Source organism: Gobio gobio (assembly GCF_949357685.1).
Source record: "Gobio gobio genome assembly, chromosome: 12".
Lineage (NCBI taxonomy): Eukaryota > Metazoa > Chordata > Actinopteri > Cypriniformes > Gobionidae > Gobio > Gobio gobio.
Window position 1 is genome coordinate 56,094,673 of NC_137105.1, and position 26,072 is coordinate 56,120,744.

The following is a 26,072-nucleotide window of genomic DNA, read 5'->3' on the forward strand; positions in this document are numbered from 1 at the left end:
TTTGGAGATTTAAATTTAATAATCAAAAAGTATTCTTCTTCTCTAATGTCCATTACACCTACACTTGCATCAACTACTTTCTTCTAGATGATAGACTACTGGGATGTGTTAGCTCTTGCTCCTATCATAGTATTACGATCTCAGATCATGGTGATGTCTCATTTGACATAGCACTACCCAACTGTCTTAGGCCATCCCACAATTGGAGGCTTAATCCCCTCCTCATTTCTAACAATTTGTAAATCATGTTTCCTCCCAAATTAACTTTTTTATTGAAACTAACACCTACGCAGAAGTTTCCCAGTCAACCTTTTGGGAAACTCTCAAGGCTGTCATCCAACCCGAGCTTAAAGGGATAGTTCACCCAAAAACGAAAATTTGATGTTTTTCTGCTTACCCCTAAGGCATCCAAGATGTAGGTGTCTTCGTTTCTTCAGTAGAACACAAATGAAGATGTGTAACTCCAACCGTTGCTGTGTCACTCATATAATGCTTGTCAATGGGGTCTAATTCTATTAGAGTAATAAATACATGGACAGACAACTTAAACCTGCGGCTCGTGACGACACATTGATGTCTTAAGACACGAAACGATCGGTTTCGGAGAGAAACCGAACGGTATTTATGCAATTAATTTCACCTCATATCAGACGAATGCTTCAGCTCTCCAGACTGCCATCACATCCTGTCAGTGAGGTCAAATAGCAGCCGGGTCATAGATATGTATATGTAGATTCCTCATTCGAGCGATCCACGCAGGCACTAATGAGGAATCTATGTATATATCTATGACCCGGCTGCTATAAAAACAGAAGACTAGGAAAGCTTCAGGCCCAGACGGCATCTCATCTGCCTGTTTGAAAGCCTGCGCTGACCAACTGGCCCCAGTCTTTACGCAGATCTTCAGCAGATCATTGGAGCAGTGTGAAGTTCCCTGCTGCTTCAAACGGTTCACTATCAGTCCCATCCCCAAAAAAACCCAAAATCACTGGACTTAATGACTACCGACCTGTCGCTCTCATGTCTGTGGTCATTAAGTCGTTTGAAAGACTGGTTCTGGCCCACCTGAAGGACATCACTGGACCCTTTGCTGGATCCTCTTCAATTTGCCTACAGAGCAAACCGGTCTGTGGATGATGCAGTCAACATGGGACTGCATTATATCCACAGACCTGGGACTTATGCAAGGATCTTATTTGTGGACTTAGGTACCTATGTGGCCTTCAATACCATCATGCCTGATCTTCTCTCAGCTAAACTGACCCAGCTCTCCATGCCATCCTCAATCTGTCCGTGGATCTCCAGCTTCCTGACAGACCGACAACAGCGAGTGAGACTGGGGCAACTCACATCCAGGACTCTCACTACCAGCACTGGTGCTTACAGACTGGAGGTTGAACAGCTGGCTGTCTGGTGCAGTTATAACAACCTTGAGCTCAACACGCTCAAAACGGTGGAGATGATAGTGGACTTCAGGAGGAACAGCCCAGCTCTCCCCCCACTCACCATCATGAACAGCACTGTGGAAGCAGTGGAGTCATTCAGGTTCCTGGGCACTACCATCTCTCAGGACATGAAGTGGGACAATCACATTGACTCCATTGTGAAAAAGGCCCAGCAGAGACTGTACTTCCTTCGTCAGCTGAGGAAGTTCAACCTCCCACAGGAGCTACTGATTCAATTCTACTTGGCTGTCATTGAGTCTGTTTTATGCACTTCCATCACTGTCTGGCTTGGTTCAGCTACCAAATCTGACATCAAGAGACTACAACGCACAATCCGGACTGCGGAGAGGATTATTGGTGCTTCCCTGCCTAACCTCCAGGACCTGTACTCTTCCAGAGTGAGGAAGAGAGCAGGGAAATCATCACAGACTCCGCTCACCCTGGACACCGCCTGTTTGAACTGTTACCATCAGGATGGCGACTCCGATCACTGGCCACTAGAACATCTAGGCACAGGAACAGTTTCTTCCCACAGGCCATTTCCCTCTTGAACAGTTAAATACACCCCCCTTCCCTAAAGTGCAATACTCTGACTGTTTAGTGCAATCTTCTAAACTCAAGAGATTATTTATATTTATATATTCATACTACTCAAATACTGTAAATATTTTCATAATCTGTAAATGTTTAGTCTGACTAAACGTAACTGTGACCTTATATTTTTTATACTATTTTTCATATTTTTATTCTTAGAATTTGTATTACTATGTCCTTGTTGTGTTTGTTTTGTATATGTGCACTGGAAGCTTCAGCACCAAGAAAAGTTCCTTGTGTGTGCAAGCACACTTAGCAATAAAGCTCATTCTGATTCTGAAGATATCAGGAGACTATGGGAGAATGATCTCGGAAAGGAATTTACAGATGATTATTGGAAGGCTGTGCTTGACTCAATTTATACTTCCTCTCCTTGTGCCAGGCCCAACGTGATACAACTCAAAATAGTTTTAAGAGTACACTTAACTAAGACAAGGCTGGTGAAAATCTATCTGAATGTCGATCCTTCATGCCCTCGCTGTAAAGGCCAACCAGCCGATTGTATACACATGTTCTGGTCATTTTTGGTGCCTACAATATTATGCTTAAAAAAACATTACCCCCAACCCTGTAAGTGCCCTCTTTGGTTTTATCCCTGAAATTCACCCCCAAAACTGTCCCCTTATAGCATTCACTTCCTTGATTGCCAGGCTTCTCATCCTGCTCTCATGGAAGGAACAAGCACCCCCTAGTTTCATAAGATGGATTAGAGATGTAATGCATTTTCTAAAACTTGAGAAGATCAGATATACCCTTAAAGGCTCTATCCAAACATGTAGGAAGGTCTGGTCCCCCTTTTTAGAGTACTACGAGAGCTTGCAAACTCCATTAAATAAGGATGACTAAGGTGTTATCATGAGAGTTAAGCGGCAGCATTCCCCCTAACATCTTCGTAGAGGTGTTATGAAACGAGGATCATGACGTTGTGACTGTATGGGGTGCTCAATAGCCCATTTCACACACAGTCTTTACTGGTAAATGATCATCTTTGACCGTTGAGCCACGTCTCGCAGCTTCAACACTCGAGACCCAGCCTTCCTCTCCATTCCTCAGCGCTGCGGCCCTGCAGTTTGATACTATTATACCCGTCTTGTGTTTTTAAGAGCAAACACGCGTTCTGTTAAGACGTCATATGTTGTCAAATTGAACAGATAGTGAAACTAACACTGCATGAAAAGTGGGATTTTCGACCCCGTAAACGCCTGTAGACTCCCGGAAATCTCTCTAATTTTCGGCAGTTTTTGACAATTTAGAGGCAGCGAACGTCGCGTTCGTCTGTGCCACAAATTGTCATAAATAAACCATGACGTAGGTGGAGAGCCCCCCGCTGAGAGACCGCGCGGAGGTGCGACACCTCTAATTAGCATTTGAATAGTAGCGAAACAAGAGAGTCAACGGCCTGACTTGAATTTACTCACTCAGTATTGGCAGAGGCCACTACTTTTAAACAAGAAAAATCCCTCGTGATTGGTTGGCAGATCACTGCAAACCAATCATTATTGGTCCCCCTGGCTCATTATAAATGTAAACCCCAATAATAATAATAATTATAAATATATAATTTATGTTGTAATAATTTATGTTTTATATTAATGTTATTGTGCTATGAAGTATTCATACCATCAAGGAGTATATGGGAAAAGATACGGACCGTGCCGTTTATTCAAAGAAAGAGCTTCATTTATAAGCATACAGCTGTTCATTCAAAGAAAGAGCTTCATTTATAAACACAGAGCTGTTCATTCAAAGAAAGAGCTTTATTGTTAAACACACAACTATGTACAGTGCAGCAGTAATGTCTCGTAATGTAATGTAAAGTTCGGCGAGCTCCAGGCTGCGAGAGGGCGGTGGCCGCACAATCCATCCAGACAACCCCGTCAACAATGCAGTCTTCCTCGTCAAACATGAGTTCAATGGTCGCGCACTTCCAAATGTCCACCTCATCCTCAGCCAGCCAGCACACTCTCGCTTCCAGCAACTGTAATACAATCCATAAAGACAATAAGCAACCTGACAAATACTCACATTGACAAAAAACGGATCTAATGTAATAAATCTTACCCTTTTTCTTCTTGATCGACTCCGAGCTAAACTTCGCAGTTTCCGCCTGCGATGTAAGTTCAGGTTGTTTGCATCTGAAGCTCCGACGTGTCGATTCATAATACGTCTTACAGGCAGCTGGAAAACAATTACATGAGACTGGTATTAATAAAAACAGTCACGGTAAAATTAAACAAGGAATGAGAAAAACATTAGAAGTTAAACTTACACACAATTTCGTTGTGATCAGCGGTTAAATCTGGACTCGCGGAAATCGCTCCAAGCAGATAAGAGGTCACGGCTTCGTTATGAGGCGGGGATAGTCTGTGTAAACAAAATGTGCAGTTTTAAGCTCGGATCTATTAACGCATCCATTTCCTTATACAGCTGAATAAAAGCATATTCTTTAAATCGTAGCGTTACATTACCCATGCTGTGGTTCATAGCGCCTGCAGTTTGCCTCAGAGTTGTGAAGACGAAGACAGCCTCCTGAAAATGAGTCCAAAAAGTTGGTCGCGTCCATGCAGAGGAGTTGAAGACGGCGTCCTGTCATTGTTGATCACGAAAAAGGAAAGCAGCAAAAACATAGGAAATGTAAAAAAAAAAAAAGTTTAAAGCTCGTCTTCTACGCGTCATTGCCATGACATCACACGTGATTGGACTAGGGCTCTACTATGGAACGCGGCCGGGGCCAAATCTCTTTATACGAAACGCGTGACATTTGCACTGTTTGTCCGCGTCAACGCAGCAATTTTTTACGTGTTTCTTTTGTATGTGTAGACACGCACATTCTGGTCGTGTAACAGGCATACACGCACAGTCGACACACAGTTTTAACATGTTAAGAAGACACATTTGAACGTGTTTCTTAATGCGCACATTCTGTACATGTCGAAGTGTAATATTTTTTTTTTTAAAGTAGACTTACCTTTAGATGTAGCCTTGGCTACATACATATTAATATAAGATATTAATTAATTGCTTAACTGACTACTGTGCTAGAGTAAAGTAGCTTAATGTTACAATGTATATTAAGTAAATGCTTAATATTATACAATTATTATAATTTATCTATATGTGTTATTGTTTGTTTTTTAAAGTTAGGCTATATATAATTTCTAAAAGTATATATAGGCTAATTTACACAGCACATATTTATAACTGAAAACACACACACACACACACACACACACACAACTTTATTCACTTTCACATAATAATGTTTTTGTAATTTGGTGTTTAGTTTGTTGTATAGTTTGTTTTTACTGTTCTGTCTCTGTTTTGTTTCCAGGAACATCTGATGAGTGCTATAATAAAATGACTTCATTATATTTAAAATATGTTTTGATATTCATTTTATTTATATTATTAATATTTTATTTACCCATAAACGTGTCTTTAGGAAGCCATAAGTTATAGAGACAAGAATAACTTTTGCCATTTAAATGCCACATTAATTTACTGAGGACCCATACAGCCAATGATCATGTGTGAAAACACTTATACATAAATTGATCACTTAGAAATCAAAGCTAAGGTTTGAGAAAGAAAGGATATGCATACAACAAAATATATTGTTTCATAGCAGCTTCAGTAACAAGTTTTAATTTAATAAATAAATTCTGCTGTAAACCGGCTCTAACAAGCCAATATAGTGTCAATATTCAGCTCAAGTGACTTCAGTGTTGATTCAGTTCAGTTGATTTCAGTTCAACTGTAAAATTCCTCAGTTGTGCATATTTGTGTGTAGTTAGATATATGCAAAAACTACATTTTTGGAAGAGTTAAAATAGTTTTGCACAAAGTGTTGCTTTTGCATGCGATGTCTGATATTTTGCATGTTGTGTGTTTTGTGTGTAGAGTTACAAGAAATGGAGCCATATTTTCAGAAATTGTGTGTAAGCAATTAGATAAAACTGTAAATGAATCCAGTTTATTTTAGTTCAGGACTCATAGTCCAGGTGTTAGTAATCTGTGCTTAATCTTTGTTCCAGGCAACACGTTTTTAACTCACAATTAACTAGATTAAAGCCTACTCTTGGCATAATTTAAACCCTGTCCAGGAAACCACCTCTTAAAAATCTGCATTGATAATTCATAAAATGTGGTGTGAGCTCAATTTAAATGACAATTACAGAAAAACACAATCTGACTTAACTATTAACACACAAACGTGTACTTTGCACATTTATGATTAATAGCCATTTAGAAATCATTCACAGTGCAGGGTGGAAAAATTAATTTTGGTATGTAAACTGTATGCTTTACTTGATTTATTTGTGTGCTTTGGTTCATTGTCTTGTTGCATCACATAACCTCTCTAAAGGTTGAAGACATGAACTGCTGTCCTGTATTTTTTTTTTTACATAACATTGGTTATTGCTAATGACATACAGAGTAATTAATCTACACTGTGAGCCTGGACAAGTTGAATCTACTTAAAAAATTGGAGCAAACTGGTTGCCCTAAAAATTTAGTAATGTGAACTAAAACGAGTACATTTAACTTAAATTTAAGTTAACATTTTAACTTAAACTTTAAACTTGTTTTAGTTAAAAAAAATTCAGAACCTAGATAAAACTCCCTCTGCTGCTACTCTGATTTGCATTTGTGAAAGCTCACAGCATCTTCATTTACATGATAAAGCCTCCCCTAGAATTAAGGGGAGGGGGGGTCATGGGGGACCAACTGCCAAGCAAGGCCCACGTCAATTTCCGACAATTTACGGCAGTTTTCGGTGTTGCCTGCAAATTGCCGTGCAGTCGTAAACCTGAAGTTCCACGGCAATCTACAGTGCCACATACTGACGAAAAATCCCACTTTTCATGCAGTGTAAAGCATGTATGCGACTGAAGAGCTGTACTGAGAGTGTGCTAGCACAGGCCGATTTAATTTGCAGATCTGCAGTGAGGCCTTTCTGCAGTTATTTATTTGTTTTTTTATTTTTATTTATCCAAAATGTTTTTATACATTTTCTTCTATATCTTTGTTTGATGTTCTGTACATCGTGGCTTTAAAATTTTATGAGGACTCGTTTTAATGTTTATAACTAATGAATATTGTTATAAAGTGTGTTAAAGGGCACCTATTATGCAACATCCACTTTTACATGATGTTTGAACATAAATGTGTGTTGACAGTGTGTGTAAACAACCACCCTATAACGATAAAAATCCACCCAGTTTTTTTTTTTTAATCCCCAAAAATCATAAGCAGTGTTTCAGAACAAGCTGTTCTCAGATTATCTGCTGTGTGACATCACTTTTGACTGACACTGCCATTTTAGCATAGACCTGCCCTGTGAGACCTGTATGCAATCTGCCATGCACAGGAGAGATGTATATGCTACGCCCTCTTCGAAAGACAGGGCGGGGATATTCAGCTCATGTACATTTAAAGCGGTACACACCAAACAGCGGTTTTTATAGACAGGCCTCAAAATGACATTTTCAACACGTTATAATAAATTATCTGTGGGGTATTTTGTGCTGAAACTTCACAGACACATTTTGGGACACCCAAGACCAATATGACATCTTGTAAAAAGGGGCATATTAGGTGCCCTGTAATATTTTAATATCTCAACTAATGCTCTAAACTATACAGAGAAGCCTCCAGTTTTATAATAATAACTATAGTCATAACTCTTTAATAAGAGTAGAGATATAATGAATATATAATATAGTGAACTCTCTAGAGTTATTTTTCTAGTTAACTGTCGAGTTTATTGTCATTGAATGGCTTTGCGGAGGTAAATGTAATGTTGCGTGACATATTGTTCTCAAGCTTGACGTCTTTCTGCGGTTGACGCACTGATGAATGATCACATGACACAGGATTGATGTCAGTCAGTTGTTCTGTATCTTCTGATGTTCATTCATGTTTATTTGCTGCTGTAACTCGTAGTGAAGAGGAAGAGATGCCGCTTGAACTGAGGCGCTACAGCGATCTGTCACGCCACAGAAAACAGAGGAAAACACATTTATTGAGTGAATTTCAGAATAAAACTGACAGAATTTGAGGCTTTGTTTTGTCATATTGAGAGTGACCTGCTCTGAGTTGTGTGTCTGCGTGTGGTCAGTGTCCTCTTTGCTCTGAGATGTGTTTTTTCACTGCGGGACTAATGGACGTGTTGTGAGAACAGTGACAAAAAAAAAGTGTTTTTATATTTACTTTAGTTTTTTATGTGTAATATTCTTTTAATAGCATTAATAAACCCAACCCTAAGCCTTTTATATATTATTTACTTTCTAATGAGTTTTGAGGATGATTTTAATATTTCCACAAAATGAACACACATGACATCATGCAAACGGTCAGGAATTGTTATTGTGGGAATATTATTTTAATATCTCACAGAACTTTAGTGATTTATTAATCATAATAATGAGAAAAGGATTTTATAAGAACGTTTGTTGTTCTAAGAACATTTTCTCTCAACATTAAGAGAACATTCAAGATCAAATATCACCGTAAGGAAGTTCCACAACGTTTTATTATAACATGAAAACATTCATCAAATATTGTGACATTATTTTGAACTACCATTCAAAAGTTTTCAGCAAGGATGCATTAAATTGATCAAGTGACAGTATAGACATTTATAATGTTACAAACGCTTTATATTTCAGATAAATGCTGTTCTTTTGAACTTTCAATTTATTAAATAATCCTGAGAAAAAGAAAACTGTTTTTAACACTGATAATAATCATAAATGTGTGTTGATCATCAGATCCACATATGAGAATGATTAATGAAGGATCATGTGACACTGAAGACTGGAGTTGAAGTTCGCATTTTTAAAGCATTATTTATTGTACAGTTTATTACATATTATCTGTCTATATTAATATTCATTTAAACTAAATGTTTAATCATTTATGAACTAAAATTGCTTGTGTGTAATGGATTAAGGGTATATTAATTATATAGGCTATTTATACTTATATAATTATAAATCGCATATATACTGTATATATATATATATATATATATATATATATATATACACAGTATATAATTATAAATCGCATATATACTGTATATATATATATATATATATATATATATATATATATATATATATATATATATATATATATATATATATATACAGTATATATACAGTGACCTTTAATTTGGAGTAAGAGAAACTGGGGGATGTCACTTTTTGCTCACAGCTGATTGGTTCAAATTCAGTTTGAGATTTCTTATCCCGAACATAACCTGCTCCGGAGCAGGTTAGCTGTGGAGCTTAAGTTACTATGACGATGACGATGAACACAGCTAAAAGCCAAGCCACTTCGTGGTAGCTAAAACCCAAGATTTGCGTAATCTAAACTGATGGTACAGCCTTAGGCTATGTCAGAGAGAGACGTTCTGGTGGTCAATAAAGAAGGACAGGCCCCAGGTGCACTATTTAAACAACTGGTGCTGAAACTAGCCAACGACATCTTTCACTTCACAGGAATTCATCTCTCACACACAAACACCAGCAAAACTTTATGACCTGTACAGGGGACCGTTTCAGAAAGGAGGTTAAGTGAAAACTCTGAGTATGTTAACCCTGAAATAAGGGAAACTCTGAGTTTTCTGTTTCAGAATGGGAGGTATGTCAAACCCGAGAAAGCAGGGCAAGTCTAGTGCGTTTCTAAAAGAGAGGTAACTTATAATCAGAGTCAGTTACCACGGTAACTTACTCTGTGAACCTAACCTGGGGTGCGTTTCCCGTACAACAACTTAACTCACTGCTTAACGACCATAGTTCGATGCATCGTTGAAGAAATCAACTAGCTAGTCACAACTGTTTCCCGAAACCGTATTGTCGCAAATGTCGTTCAACCACGTTGGTTAATGATGTCACGCAGGTGGTGGAGTAATAAATGCTTTTAATTAATTATTTTGAGATCGAATTCATGCTAGATTTTTTGCTACACATTATGGATATGGCACCTGAGGAATAATTAAAAATTTTCTCAGTTATTTTGCTTTATTTCCAGATTCAAATAGGGTCTTTTTTACGTACTAGAGCACGTCCGCACATGCGCACAAAAACGGTGCTTTAAATCTCTTGACAAACTAAAAGACATTAATGACATTTGTATGTATTCTAAATAAAAGATATAGGTTGTACTGAATGTCAGCTTGCTTATTTTGCTCAAGATAAGGATTTATTAAGTCCACATGTCATGCAAACAAGAAACTATGCTTCTAACCACAGGTCGAGAGCTGTCGTTGCAACCACACAAGTTTGCGACGCTGTTTGCGAACGTTCGTTCGAACGATGGTTTCGGGAAACACTGACTGGTTGAACTATGTTGATAACGACGGAACTTGCGACCATAGTTGGCTAACGATGCTTTTGGGAAACGCACCCCTGGGGTCCGTTCTTCGTACCTCGCTTAATACATCTGAGATGATTTGACAGATCCCAGATCGTTTCATCGTGATAACTGATGTCTGGCTAATTTGGTTCTTCAAACGAATTTGCGGATTGGATTTAAATATCTGGATTAAATGATCCAAGATCACTGCGCGTTCTTGTTTTCCTTGAAGAGGGCAGATGCATCGATACTCGAAACCATGATCAGCAATGCAGTGATTCGCTGGTGTCAAGACAGCAACGTAATGACATCATATAATTAAAAAAGCCACCTGGCAAATTACACAAAAAAAAAACCACGAATATCTGGACCTTTATAAGGAAACAGCTAAACGACCAAACCAACATAAAAGTTATTGATCAATGATAAATTTTTTTTTTTTTTTACATGATTACCAATTATTTATATTCACGATTTTATACAGTACTTGTACACCCTTTAAATTTTTATTTCAATGTTGTAATTTAATTTTTAATTCAATTTGAAGCAGATTAGTAACGTGACAGTATTAAAGTTTCTTAAGGGTCAAGATCAAATTCTCTGCATCTCCAAGTGACTGTGTCTATTATACACAACATTATAATATTATATACATTCTCATATACATATACAATTTAAAATTTGTATATTATTATTATTAAAAGTATTATTATTGCCCCTGGTTCAGTAATAAACTCTTGTAATAAAGTAGCAGTGGCTGGGACAGATTTTAAGTATCACCTCAAGATGCAATCTAATCCTGTTTACATGAAATAAGCCTGCTCGCGAGCAGGTTTAAGCTTACGGACCTGTTGCTATGACAGCAAGTCCAGGATGAGCGTCGAAGAACCAAATAATCCAAGATCATGCCAAATCGTCAACAATCAAATCCAGCTAACTGAGTTAGCGAGGTACGAAGAACGGGCCCCTGGTTGGGAGCAGGTTTTCTTTGGTAAACCCAGAGTTTCTTTCAGTCTCCTCCCCCTTTTTAAAGCGCCAGTGGTGTTTAAATACTTTATTCATTCATTCAAACTACACAAATGCTTTTCTTACTGAGTATTTTTGTCGTATCTCAAAAAAATTATAAATTAAATATAAATCGAAAGTAAGCGACGTTTACTTAAAACAAGTTAAATTATCTGCCACTTGACAAAAATACAAAGTAAGAAAAGCATTTTTTGCAGTGGAGGTACATTCATTCATTACTTATATTTTCATCATGACGACACTGTCAAAGGGACAAAAATGGCATGTCCTTTTATACAGGATCCTGACGTTCACTTGATAAACCTCTAGAAGTAACCTAATAATTAGAGTTTCCTTTAGGATTTCCAGTGGTTGGACGCATTGATGATACTCATATGCCCATCATCACACTTTCTGAAAACGGATTATTGTGTGGAATGGAAGAATGCCAGATGGTATGAGATATATGCCATAACCACCACCTGTAACGAATCATCACTCTGGCAGGGATCCATTTGCATGCTTTTATTAATGACAATCATAGTAGTACAGGCAGGGTCAGACAGGAGCAAACAGGTATAACAGGGGCAGGCAGAATGGTAAAGAGTAGACAGGCAGAAGGTCAGAACAGGCAGATATCACTCACAGATCAATGTAACAGGCAAGGGTCAGAGGCAGGCAGCAAAGGGTCGATAATGGATGGTAAGCAAGATAAGTAACAGACAGTCAGATTAGGAGATAACGCTCAGAAACGTTCACCACGGCAAAACAAGACTTTGCAATGTACTAAGGGGTGAGTGGGTACTTATAGAGCCCAGTGATGGGTGACAGCTGGCACATTGATCAGTCCAAGGCACAGGCTTCTGGGAAATGTAGTGTGTCAGTGTAAGTGTGAGTCAGTATTCGGGAGAGGGCTCCCTCCGATGGTCAGATGAGGGAATCACAGAGTTCGTCTCTGTGACACCACCACAGCTGTTAAATACATTTCTTTACAATTTTTATGGTCAACTTTATTTCCTACAACTACTTTATTCTTTTTCCTGCTGGATTTTAATATCTCCCTCCATCTCCTCTTCATCTGTCAGTGGTGCTGGTGTTTGGCTGGCCTGAGTAGAAGTCAAATGTTAATGTCATTACCCTAATTATTAAATGTAACAGGTGGGATCAGAGAACATTTCATTATGTGAAAAGAGCATAGACCCTTTTCACATTTCCGGGTTTCTCAGAGCAGAAGGCAAGGCAAGTTTATTTGTATAGCACAGCGGTTTTCAATAGGTGAGGCGCGCCTCCCCTGGGGGGCGCCAAAGAGCCACAGGGGAGGCGCGACGTGAAGAAAAAATAAAAATAAACCATATACTCGCGTCGCGGTATACTGGGTAAAAGCTACGCGGGATACTTGCGTCGTGGTACAAACGAGTTGACTGATTACTGACAAGTAGTAATGCTGACAGATTAAGCAATGGCTCCTTCTGGCTCAACGTGTTCACAGGTGCTAGATAGGCCTACTCGAAAACTGAAGGATTTTATGAATGGCACCTGTTTTCAACACAAACACTCTACGCAGAAAGAGTGTTTCTTGAACTTAGAAAAAACTGCAATACAATTATTTTTTTAAGGGGTAGGCTATGTTTATTTTTTCAATCATTTTAAAATGAATTGGAGAATTAACTTGAATGTGCCTAATAGCCTATGTGTTGTAGCCATTAAATAAGCGCATTTAGTTTCATATGTTAAAATATACGTTATTTTTTTCCATCTATATGTTGATTATGAAAAGTGAACACCATGAGTAAAATAGGATGCATCGGGGACATGGAGTGGGTCAGACATTATTGACCACTTCATTAAGTTTCGTTTTGTAGAAAGACTTTCTTTAGTTTAAAGTGAATTTCGTTTTGTATAAATTGTATCTTAATTTTAATAAATGTTTATTCAACAAATTGCCTGGATTTAATAAATAAGAAGCAAATATAGCCGCGATCAATTGCATTGCACGCGTGAACTGGAGCGCATCATACATTCATATCTCATATATCTTTAATTTTTTATTATAAATTAATCGAAACTCAGTTTATGCCTCATAGACATGAAAAATATTTAAGAAAGCTTTACATTTCTTTGAACGAAACTATTCAAAACGAACAGAAATAGGCTAGCTAACGTTACTCAATGTAATCCATGATGTGCATTTCTCTCTGTAGGCTAGGCGTGTTCAATACGGAGATGGCGATCTTCAACTTAATTTTTGCAGCTGACACAGACAGAAAAGACTAGTGTAGGCCTACTAATACAAATCAATGCACGAAATCAAACTTTTTTATTTTAAATTTTTATTTTATTCAGCTCGAAAGTGGACTTGAAGCAGAGACTGGCAGAAATGCCGATCACGCGTTTCTGGTTGTCTGTGGAGAGCGAGTTCCCTCAGATCTCCACTGAGGCTATGCAAGTCCTAATCCCCTTCACCTCCACTTACTTGTGTGAGTTGGGTTTTCCGCACTGACCTATTAAAAATAAATACAGATCAAGGCTGCAGGTGGAGGACGACTTGCGTTTATTTCGCTTATTGCAGTGCAGCCCCGCATCGAACACCTCTGCGCGTCAAAAGCGCGTCCTCATTGTTCCCACTGATATGGGCGGCTATTCAAAGTTCAAAATTTAAATTCAAATGACGTGAATGACACGTGCAAATGACGTGAATGGTGCATTTTGTTTATTGTTTAAATCTGAATGTATGATTTTAAATAATTTTAGCCACATACAAACCTTGTATGTGGCTGAAAAAAAAATTGTAATGCAAATCTTTTTGATCTGATAACATGCCTTCAATGCAGTTGACTGTTATGTGTTATGCGCTCCATGAACAAAAAGCGTTGTCGTTCATTGATCAGAGAGCTGTCCATTGTGCTGATTTTGTTCGAGACGATGTGCATTAAAATGTGCGCTTAAAGAGATAGTTCACTTTAAAATGAAAATTCTGTCATCACATACTCACCCTCAATTTGTTTCAAGCCGGTATGAATTTCTTTCTTCTGCTAAACACAAAGCAAGATATTTTGAAGAATGTCAGTAACCAAACAGTTAACTGGTCCCATTGACCTCCATAGTATATATATTTTTTCTTACTATGGAAGTCAATGGGACCAGTTAACTGTTTGGTTACTGACATTCTTCAAAATATCTTGCTTTGTGTGCAGCAGAAGAAATTCATACAGGCTTGAAACAAATTGAGGGTGAGTATATGATGACAGAATTTTCATTTTAAAGTGAACTATCCCTTTAAGACCCAGACACAAATTTCACACTTGTAACATTCACATGTTAAGCATGTTTTGTTGACTTATGGTTAGGCCTACTGATGTTCTGTGATTTTTAAAAGTAGCCTCAAATAGGCCTGCATAAAGTTGGAAGTTATTTGCTGTTGCAAAGATTTATGAATGCACTTCTTAAAAAAAAAAGGAAATAAAATACAATATGAAAATATAGCTGCAAGCAGCAATACCGGGGCCAAGCGCAAAGAAGAAGACAAGACATGCCAAAATGGCTGGCAGTGTCAGATCAACTGCAGCAATGAGAAATTAATCACGTTTTAAGATGATTTTAGGCAAAAGGCTGAAAATGCATTGTAGTCTGAGAGTGTCAGACCAACTGCAGCAATTAACAATTATACAGTTTAAGAAGATTTGGCAAAATGGCTGAAATATCATATATAGAGTCACTGATAATATAAGTTAATGGTTTATCACTTTTGACCAATAGGTGGCACAGTTACGAAATGTATGTGGTGTGGTCAGAATAAGGGAACAATGACACATGCAAAGTTTGATGCCAATATGTCAAAGCATTGCAGAGATACAGCCTCAAGAGTAATTTTGGCATAATGGCTCAACTTCGTCGCTGCGGTTTACAAAAACGGTTTCATCTATTGATGCAAAATCCCTAACTTTTTGTTGACACAGTCTGAAGATGATACGATTCGATTTTGGTGGAAATTGGACAAACGGTCTAGGATGAGTTTGAAAAAGTAGGTTTTGATCAAATAAGAACATTGAGGACAGGATGTTTGACCAAATATGGAAAAATTAGTATCTCTGTTCTCGGCATGAGCCAATGACTGTATTATGACCAGTTTCATTAAACTAGGCTAATATAATCAAAAGTTATTAGCATGTTTGTAAATTTTGTTATAACCTCTGACCACAAGGTGGCACTGCCCCAAAACGTTTTGAGTACCTTCAAAGCATGGCGCGGAAGACATGATTTTTGGACAAACAGTTCAAAAGTTATAAGCAAAAATAGCCATTTTTTGTATCTCCGGACCAGTAGGTGGCGCTGCGCCGAAACGCTGCATGTTGCTTCAGGTCATGCTTGTGATGACATATACCAAGATTGGTTTGAATACGATAAAGCGTTGTGGAGATACAGGCTTATGAGTGTTTTTGCAACCGCTACGCAAAATTTGTGTGCGCGTTTATCGAAAACGATTAGACAAATCAACTTGATTTGCAAGATTTTTTGTCAGCATGGTCTGAAGATGATATGGTTCAATTTCTGTGCAAATCGGACAAACCGTCTAGGACGAGTTCGCAAAAGTAGGTTTTTTGGAAAATTAAAAATGGCGGGGAAATTATCATGACCGAAAATGACATCATAGGTTGCAATTGAATCGGCATGAGCCAATGACTCTATTATGACCCGTTTCAATATACTAGGCTAATTTAATCAAAAGTTATTAGCATTTTTGTCAAGTTTGTTATATCTTTTGACCACAAGGTGGCACTGTCCTAAAACTTTTTGAGTACCTTCAGGGCATAGCATGGAAGTAACATACCGAGTTTAGTAACAATATACTAATGCATTTGTAAAATATAGCATTTTTTGACAAAATTCAAAATGGCCGACAGCCAAAATGGCCGATATCGTAAAATTGAATATCAGACGACTCGGCATGCCGTCCTGAATGTAACGAGACCACTTTTATGATTTTTGGACAAACAGTTCAGAAGTTATAAGCAAAAATAGCAATTTTTCGTATCTCCGGACCAGTAGGTGGCGCTGCGCCGAAACGCTGTATGTTGCCTCAAGTCCTGCTTGTGATGACATGTACCAAGTTTGGTTTGAATACGATAAAGTGTTGTGGAGATATTGCCTTAAGTGTGTTTTTGCAACCGCTACGTAAAATTTGTTTGCACGTTTATCGCAAAGGATTTGACGAATCAACTTGATTTGCAAGATTTTTTGTCAGCATGGTCTGAAGATGATCTGGTTCAATTTTCGTGCAAATCGGATGAACCGTCTAGGACGAGTTCGTAAAAGTAGGTTTTTCGGAAAATTCAAAATGGCGGGAAAATTTTTATGACGGAAAATAACGTCATAGGGTGCAATCGAATCGTCTTGAGCCAAGGAATCAGAGGAAAAAATAATTTTGTTTCTAGCCCTTATGGTTCAAAAGTTATTAGCATAAACATGAGTCAAATTTTGGACTGATGGTGGCGCTAGAGGGATTGAGTTTGAGACTCCAAATTTGCTACGGTGATATTTCAGACTGTCCTCTATTAGTGTGCCAAATTTCACAACTTTTTACCATACGGTTCTATGGGCTGCCATAGACTTCGTGGCGGAAGAAGAAGAAGAAGAAGAAGAAGAAGAAGATGAATAAATATAGCTGCAAGCAGCCATTAACGGGGCCAAGCGCAACAGAAGCAAACAAGGAAGATAGCAGCAGACCAACTGAAAAAATGAGTAAAGACATTTGAAGCAAAACCGTTAAAACACCACATTAAAACATTGAGTTGTATAGTGCCAATGTCATGTTTTGTTCTATTATAGCGCCACCAAGAAGCACAATCCTACAATTTTTTTTATGTGTCATCGGAGTGAGCCCATACATGTGTGTGTCAATTTTGGTGAAAATATCTCATTTCGTTTTGGAGTTATAGACATTTATATGAAAAAACATGTAAAAAATGACTGACACTTGACTTTGATTGGATTTTACTACCCCTTACTATCAATATTTTGACATTTGAGCTTACATTTATAGCTATCGACCTATGTTTCCGATTTTCAGGCGCTGGTTTCGTCTCGATCGGACTAGCGGTTTCGACGATATCAGCTAAAGTTTTTTATGCGCTAAATTACCGCGCTGCAAAAACCATACGCCGAAACCTGGCAAGTCTGGTATCGTTGGACTCGGCAAGGATTCAGGAGACAAAATAAGTTAGTCCCATGAAAATAAGTCAACCCCACCCAAAGTTATAAGCGTTTGAAAAAAAAATTATCCACTAGGTGGCGCTGTTTTGAAACTTGTCAGGCTACTTCAAAGCATCGTGCTGATGACCCATACCGAGTTTCGTAACAATCCGTTAATGCGTTCATTAAATACAGCATTTTAGCACATAATTCAAAATGGCCGACAGTCAAAATGGCCGATATGGTAAAATTGGATATCAGACGACTCGGCATGCCGTCCTGAATCTAACGAGACAACTTTTATGATTTTTGGACAAACAGTTCAGAAGTTATAAGCAAAAATAGCCATTTTTCGTATCTCTGGACCAGTAGGTGGCGCTGCGCCGAAACGCTGCATGTTGCCTCAAGTCATGCTTGTGATGACTTGTACCAAGTTTGGTTTGAATATAATAAAGCGTTGCGGAGATATTGGCTTAAGTGTGTTTTTGCAACCGCTACGTAAAATTTGTTTGCGCGTTTATCGCAAATGATTTGACGAATCAACTTGATTTGCAAGATTTTTTGTCAGCATGGTCTGAAGATGATCTGGTTCAATTTTCGTGCAAATCGGATGAACCGTCTAGGACGAGTTTGTAAAAGTAGGTTTTTCGGAAAATTAAAAATGGCGGGAAAATTTTTATGATGGAAAATGACTTCATAGGGTGCAATCGAATTGTCTTGAGCCAAGCAATCAGAGGAAAAAGGAATTTTGTTTCTATCCCTTATGGTTCAAAAGTTATTAGCATAAACATGAGTCAAATTTTGGACTGATGGTGGCGCTAGAGGGATTGAGTTAGAGACTCCAAATTTGCTATGGTGACTTTTCAGACTGTCCTCTATGAGTGTGCCAAATTTCACAACTTTTTACCATACGGTTCTATGGGCTGCCATGGACTTCTATGGCGGAAGAAGAAGAAGAAGATGAATAATAATAATAAGAACGGGAACGGTTTCAATAGGTGCCTTCGCACCTTCGGTGCTTGGCCCCTAATAATAATAAGAACGGGAACGGTTTCAATAGGTGCCTTCGCACCTTCGGTGCTTGGCCCCTAATAATAATAATAATAGGAACGGGAACGGTTTCAATAGGTGCCTTCGCACCTTCGGTGCTTGGCCCCTAAATATTTACATTTTATTAGTTGTTATTGAAACTCATCATTGCCAGGAACACACAGAAGATGGCATTTACTGCCGAGGCGTGTGTGGGTTAGAGCAGGCGGACAGGATTTTGGGGAAGGGGGGGCTCGGCTGTCCTTACCTACTCTAAGGGGAGGCTCACATTCACCCAATTTGAAAACCCCTGGTATAGCACATTTCATACACAATGGTAATTCAAAGTGCTTTACATAAGAAATAATAATACCATGTGTAAGAATTAAAAATAAAAACAAGGATAATTAAAACAGTTGTAACGAGAGTTTAAAAAATAAAAATAAAATGGTGACAGATGCATAAGAAATAGGAATATACAGTTGTAAAGAGAACTAAAAAGAATAAAATGATGAACAATGAACAAACTAAAACAGTTAATGAAAGAATAAAAAGATGATGCATAGATAAGATAAGGTGCAATCAGTCGGACGTGCAGTGGCACAGTGCTCATTCAGTAAATGCACAGCTAAACAGATGTGTTTTGAGTCTGGATTTGAAAGTGGCTACTGTTGGAGCACATCTGATCTGTTCAGGAAGCTGGTTCCAGCTACGGCTGGCATAATAGCTAAAAGCAGACTCTCCTTGCTTTGAGTGAACCCTTGGTATTTCTAACTGACTTGATCCTGATGATCTGAGAGATCTGTTAGGTTTGTAGGCCCCACTTTATATTAGGTGGCCTTAAGTACTATGTACTTACATCAAAAAATAAGTACAATGTACTTACTGTGTTTAAATTGTATTGCAAAACACCGTTGCTGATATTGAGGTGGGATACGGGTAAAGTTAGGGACAGGTGTGGTGATATGGGTCAGTTTAAGGGTAGGGTTAGGTGTAAGGGAAGGGTCAGCAGTGTAATTACAAATGTAACTACAAAAATTAATTACAGATGTAATTACATGCAGGTATTTTTAAAAATGTAAGTACAATGTAAAAACTTGTATGTACACAATAAGTGCATTGTATCAAATGATTAATTAAAATGTTAGTACATAGTATAAAGTGGGTCCGGTTTGTATTCTATCAGCATATCTGCAATGTATTTAGGAAGTCGTCATAGTCGGGTTAACTTTATAGCTGTGAATGAGAGAATACATTAAAAATATTTGTTTGTGTCCCCATTTGCTCAAATAGCAAAAGAAAAACGCAACAATAGTTATTTCACAACTTTCAAAAAGAGGGAAAAATAGAGTGAGATTGATGACGGAAGTGAAAAGAGAGAAAGATGTTATTTTTTACCATCACTCCCATGGACGCTGTATTAGAAAGACCCTCACAGCAGCGGTAACTTTTTTAAAAAATTGATGCAAAAGTAATATAATACAAAGTATTAGTGTTATAAATGTACATACATAATAAAAAAAAGAAAATACAAAAAACTTTGCAGGATTTACGATATTGATGACCATTAAAACATGTCATCACAGTCTGTGAAAAGGGTATATTAGACTATGTGAGAAAAGCTGAATGATTTTTATTTAATATGTCAAATATTGATTCTTTTTTTGCCTTTTGGATACCATGAAAATGTAACTTAATTAAACAAACTAAGAATTAAACTTATGTATTGACCCGAAAGTATGCAAGCCTCTTTTTGTTGAGTGCTGTTGCCATGGTGAATCGTTAATTCGGAGCTCCATTGATCGTGGCTTTTCATAGTCATGGTGCATGTGCTTAACACAGAGTCAGTCTACTCAGAGTTGATTGAACCAACTCAGTTCAGCAGTTCTGAATCAGAGTTTCCCATCTCAGGGTAAGTCTACTCAGAGTTGATTGAACCAACTCAGTTCAGCAGTTCTGAATCAGAGTTTCCCATCTCAGGGTAAGTCTACTCAGAGTTGATTGAACCAACTCAGTTCAGCAGTTCTGAATCAGAGTTTCCCATCTCAGGGTAAGTCTACTAAGAGTTGATTGAACCAACTCAGTTCAGCAGTTCTGAATCAGAGTTTCCCATCTCAGGGTAAGTCTACTCAGAGTTGATTGAACCAACTCAGTTCAGCAGTTCTGAATCAGAGTTTCCCATCTCAGGGTAAGTCTACTCAGAGTTGATTGAACCAACTCAGTTCTGAATCAGAGTTTCCCATCTCAGGGTAAGTCAACTCAGAGTTGGTTGAACCTCCTTATTGAAACAGGTCGCTGGCCAGTTTACACGTGTTTACATTCCTGATACAAAACATGATACTCTTTACAAAAATGATAAACTTATGTTTAAATCCTAACACAACAGTAGAAGTACGTCTGTATGTATTTGTTACAAACAGAGGTGACACGGAGAACTGAAGACAGGGGTTAACAGAGTTTATTGACAGGACCAGGTAATGAGCAGATGAAGTGGGTAACGGCAGGGTAATCCAGGTGAATGTCAATGATGATACTATACTTCTGGGTCTGCAGGATACACGGAGAGCAGGTTGATGGAGGAATGGAGCGATGGAGACACGGAGCCAGGAGACAAGACGAGGAGACACTCAGGAGACTAGGAGAACAGGTGGGTAACACAGGTGAGTCCGTTGTTGGCATAAGCAAGTGCGTGTACAAACGATACCGGACAAAGACAGAGTGGAGCTTAAGTGCTGGAGGTGATTGCAGTGTTGATGACGTGCAGATGTGTCTGATCAATACTCAGGTGATTGTGAACGTTGGGTCTGGGAGAGGGTGGAGCTTGGCGTGCTTGTAACACTACCCCCCCCCCCCTCCACGGCTATCTCCTGAGGGCTGAGGACCCAGACACCGTGGTGGTCGACCTCGACCCCGAGGCGCCGGTCTGTCAGGACGAGAAGAGTGGAAGGTTTCAAGAAGGTTTGGGTCTAGGATGTCGTGTCTGGGTACCCATGATCGCTCCTCTGGGCCGTACCCTTCCCAGTCCACAAGGTACTGGAGCTGACCACCACAACGCCGGGAGTCCAAGATCTCCTGGACCTGGTATGCCGCACCGTCTTCTAGAAGAAGCGGAGGAGGGGCTCCGGGGTAACACCAGGCTCTGGGGAAACAGAAACAGAAGGGTGATGTGCTTTAAGAAGTGACACATGGAACGTGGGGTGAATCCGGTACTGAGGTGGGAGTTGGAGTTTGAACATGACGGGGTTGATCTGCTGCAAGATGGTGAAGGGGCCAACGAATCTGGGACTCAACTTCTTGCACTGCAGGCGCAGTCTGATGTCCCGGGTTGACAGCCAGACCTTCTGTCCAACTTGGAACGTGGGGGCCTCTGAGCGTCGAAGGTCGGCTGTCATCCTGCGTCTGCGAAGGGCCCGCTGAAGTTGGTGATGGGCGGAGTCCCAGACCCTCTCTCTATCCCGGAACCAGTAGTCGACTGCAGGTACATCGGAAGGTTCCCCTGACAACGGGAAGAGGGGAGGCTGGTAGCCGAGCACGCACTGGAACGGGGTGAGGCTGGTGGTAGGCTGACGCAGGGAGTTCTGTGCGTACTCGGCCCATCCTAGGTACTGGCTCCAGGAGTCCAGGTGGCCATGACAGAAGGTACGGAGGAAACTACCAATCTCCTGGATCTTGCGCTCCGTCTGCCTGTTCGTCTGGGGGTGGTATCCCCATGAGAGGCTGATGGTCACACCTAGGAGGGAGAGGAAGGCCTTCCATACCTTTGATATGAACTGGGGACCCCTGTCCGATACGATGTCTTCCGGTATCCCATAGTAGCAGAAGACGTGGTTAAACATGGATTCGGCAGTCTCTAGGGCAGTGGGCAGTCCAGGACACAGGTACAGTGGTTGGAGACAGGGAGATCTGTGATGAAATCCACTCCTAGATGTGACCAAGGGCGATTGGGAACGGGCAGAGGATGCAGTTTTCCAGCAGGTAGATGGTGTGGACTCTTGGATATGGCACATCCCTGCACGTACCTTTTGACATCTGATGTCATCTGGGGCCACCAGAAGCGTTGACGTAGCAGTGAGAGGGTTTCATTGACCCCAGGGTGACCAGTGCCCAGCGATGTGTGGGAGGAGTGGATCAGAGGAAGATGTCGTGGTTGAGGAATGAACTGTAAGCCCGGGGGACAACCCGGCGGAACATCGTGGAGACACTGGCTGAGGGCAGGGACTCTTCTGACCAGGTGATGGGACTGACGAACAGCTGAGTTGGAATGATGGGCTCGGTTTCCTCTGTCTTTTCCTCTGGGCTGTGGATGCGGGAAAGGGCATCCGCCTTGATGTTTTTAGCACCGGGTCGAAAGGAGATCTGGAAGTTGAACCGAGTGAAGAAGAGAGCCCATCTGGCTTGAGTCCTGTAGAGAGACGATCGGTGGATGTCCCTTCCTGTTACGCCCCCTTCACTGACGTCTTCTGTCCCCAACGGGCTTCCAAGCTGCCAAGTTCTACCAGGAAGACTCGGGAGACCAGATGAAGTATGATAACATTGCAAGTTTATTAGCGGACCAGCAAGTATGAATTAGAGGTTCTTTGGCGTAGCCCCTGTCCGTAACGCTCGTCATGAGGGTAACGGACTCTGCATTTCCTGCCTGAAGATGAAGGCAGGGGAGCAGCCGACCCCCGGGAGGTATAGACAGGGACCGACCTGGTGGTGGTGGGGAGGATGGAGGTAATGTTGGCGTCAGCATCTGTGAACTCAGACATATGTAATTACCGATCTTTTATACTCTGAGAATTATGACTTGATTGGATAGGTCTGAATGTGAGGAGTGACGTAACATTGAATCTTCCTGCCAGAACTTGCGCATAAGCTTCATTTCTACCAGGAAGACTCGGGAGACCAGATGAAGTATGATAACATTGCAAGTTTATTAGCGGACCAGCAAGTATGAATTAGAGGTTCTTTGGCGTAGGCCCTGTCCGTAACGCTCGTCATGAGGGTAACGGACTCTGCATTTCCTGCCTGAAGATGAAGGCAGGGGAGCAGCCGACCCCCCAAAAATTTAGAGGAGGAATGTAGTTCCTCCGGGACAGGGCCCTTCCACCCCCAAAAGTTGTAAAAGAATTGTATACTCACCCGTTGTAAATGCTCTGATTCCTGAACAATCAAAAAAAAGAAAAGAAAAAGAGGTTATTAAACCGTGAATTGAGCCTGATGAGTATCACCGTGAAGGCTTATGATCGGCCCTCGACTAGCCTTGATCGGCTGCGCGGAAACAAAATGCCTTGAATGGCCATGTACTAGGCCTTGATCAGCCCCGAGAGACAAAAGCCTTGAACAGCCTTATACTAGGTCTTGATCACTGCGTAGAGACGAAGCTCTGGGCGGTCATATACTAAGGCTTGATAGGCTGCATAGAGACTGATGACTTGACGGCCGTGTACTGGCCTTAATTAGCCATGTGTGGATGAAAGCCTTGGACGGCCTTATACTAGCCTTAATCACCACGTGAAGAGAAAAACCTTGAACGGCTTTATACGAAGCCTTGATCAGCCGCTTTTAGACTAAGCCTTGAGCGGCCATGGAGATGGGGCCTTAGTTGGCCGCAAAAGATGAGGCCATATTGGCTTTACAAAAGGGGTTACGTTAGCATTTATGGTGCCGAAACCACGTATTTGACATACCGCGGTGAGCCCGTAAGGCGGGATCCATGATAGCCACATGTACCGTACCATTGTGGGCTAGAATAGTGAACTGACGAACGGGATAAAAAAAATACGAATATGGAAACGTTACACCACCACCAGTATTTGCATTGGATTACCTTAATTGTTGCTAGAAAGCGCTAGCTGGGCTTCGAGGATGGTTTTGGAATTGGGTCTTATATAGGTCTCGAATGCAGAAGAAGACCATCTGCCCAGCAGCTTGATTGCTGATGTAGAGATCCCACGTTCTGCAGCTGTGGTAGCTGCCCCGATCCTGAATGAATGACCGGTATAGAGAGAAGGAGGTAGACTGCAATTTTTAAGAACAGTAGCTAAGTGGGTCTGAAACCAGGACTTAGAGAGAGGTGCTCCGTTAGGTAAAATAAATAGGGGGAAATGGACAGGAGTCTTAGGACGAACGTTAAGATATTTAACCATAGAAGTGAAGGGACATAAATTATTATCCATTTTGAAAATTGTTATTGTGGTACCAGAACCTTGAGAGTCCGTTTTAGAGTGCTTAAGAAAAAGAGTAAAGAATTTAGGTGAGAAGCGCAAGTCAGAAAAGGAAAGACCGTGAGTATGATCGAACTGCTTAGTACCTGAAGTAAATTCTCCTGGACGCATGAATCCAAAAAAATCTGATAGGAACACAGCTTCTAGCAGAATATCAATATAAGGAGAAAAGTGACCATTGCGAACGGAGATTATTAATCTTTCCAATAAAGGCAAAGTGATTGGCAAGCGTTTATCTACGGTTTTCGCAGATGATTTGGCTAAGCCTTTGAGTAAGTACTGAATGGATGGTACTGAAAACAGGCTAGGATAATTAGGATTGAAATACTTTGCTTAGAATTGAATACCTGCAAGCATTCTACGAATAGAAGAAATTTTAAGATTGCGGTTATCATGATTGTAGACGAGGAAGGAACAGACTGTCGTAATCAGGATGGGAAATATAGGAATCTGAAAGGAAAAGCAGAACATTAGAAATGAAGACCAGGCTGATGTATAGGTTTTAAGTGTGGAGGGAGCTACTCCTTTAGATATATATAGACGAGCTGAATTGAGCAGATCGACTAATTTAACATTGCTTCTGCTAGTGGAGGACAGGGTGTTGGATCCTGGTTGGCAGAGGGGCAAAGCCGTCTGAAAGCCTGAAAACGAAACCGAGAGAGCGCATCAGTAATGACATTACAATGACCAGGAATATGTACAGCTTTGAGAATAAAGTTAAACATGACGGATTGCCAGATTAACCTCCTCAGGAAAGGCATAATAGACTGACAAGGTGATCTACCTTTATTGATAATGGCAACTGTGGCTTCGTTGTCACAATACATCATGATACGTTTCCTAGTCCACGCCGGACCCCAAATGACGCTAGCTATGGTTATCGGATAGATTTCGTGAAGTGCGGATGAAACGGAGCCGGAAGCTGGTTTAGGAAAATCATTAGGCCATTTCTCAGCAAACCAATGCCCTTGAAAGAATCCCCCGAAGCCGATGGAGGGGGCTGCGTCGGTATATAGGTGTAATTGATCAGATGATTCGAAAACGTCATTATAGAAAAAAGAGATACCGTTCCAATCATTTAACAAGTGGATCCAAAATCTGATATCGGACAGGCACCCTTCGTCGAGCTGAAGTGGGTCGCTTAATTTTGGCACTGAGTAAGCTAGAGTTAGCAGCCGAGAAATGAAAGCCCTGCCTTGAGGTATTATGCTCATAGCAAAATTAAGGTGACCGAGCA

The 26,072-nt window shown here is 40.1% G+C and overlaps 1 protein-coding gene across 2 annotated transcripts in view; it reads left to right on the plus strand.

The window, feature by feature from the left end:
• LOC307135124 (NLR family CARD domain-containing protein 3-like) overlaps positions 1-26,072 on the plus strand; it is a 144,186-nt gene that overhangs the window by 108,490 nt on the left and 9,624 nt on the right. The window contains exon 9 of one of the 2 annotated variants that reach the window (XM_079831320.1): positions 5,371-5,413. The exons of the other annotated variant lie outside the window; for it this stretch is intronic. Coding sequence (XP_079687446.1) covers positions 5,371-5,372 — 2 coding nt within the window. The 3' untranslated portion in view covers positions 5,373-5,413. Of the gene's footprint in view, positions 1-5,370; positions 5,414-26,072 lie in introns of those variants that run through there. 2 annotated transcript variants of the gene reach the window in all.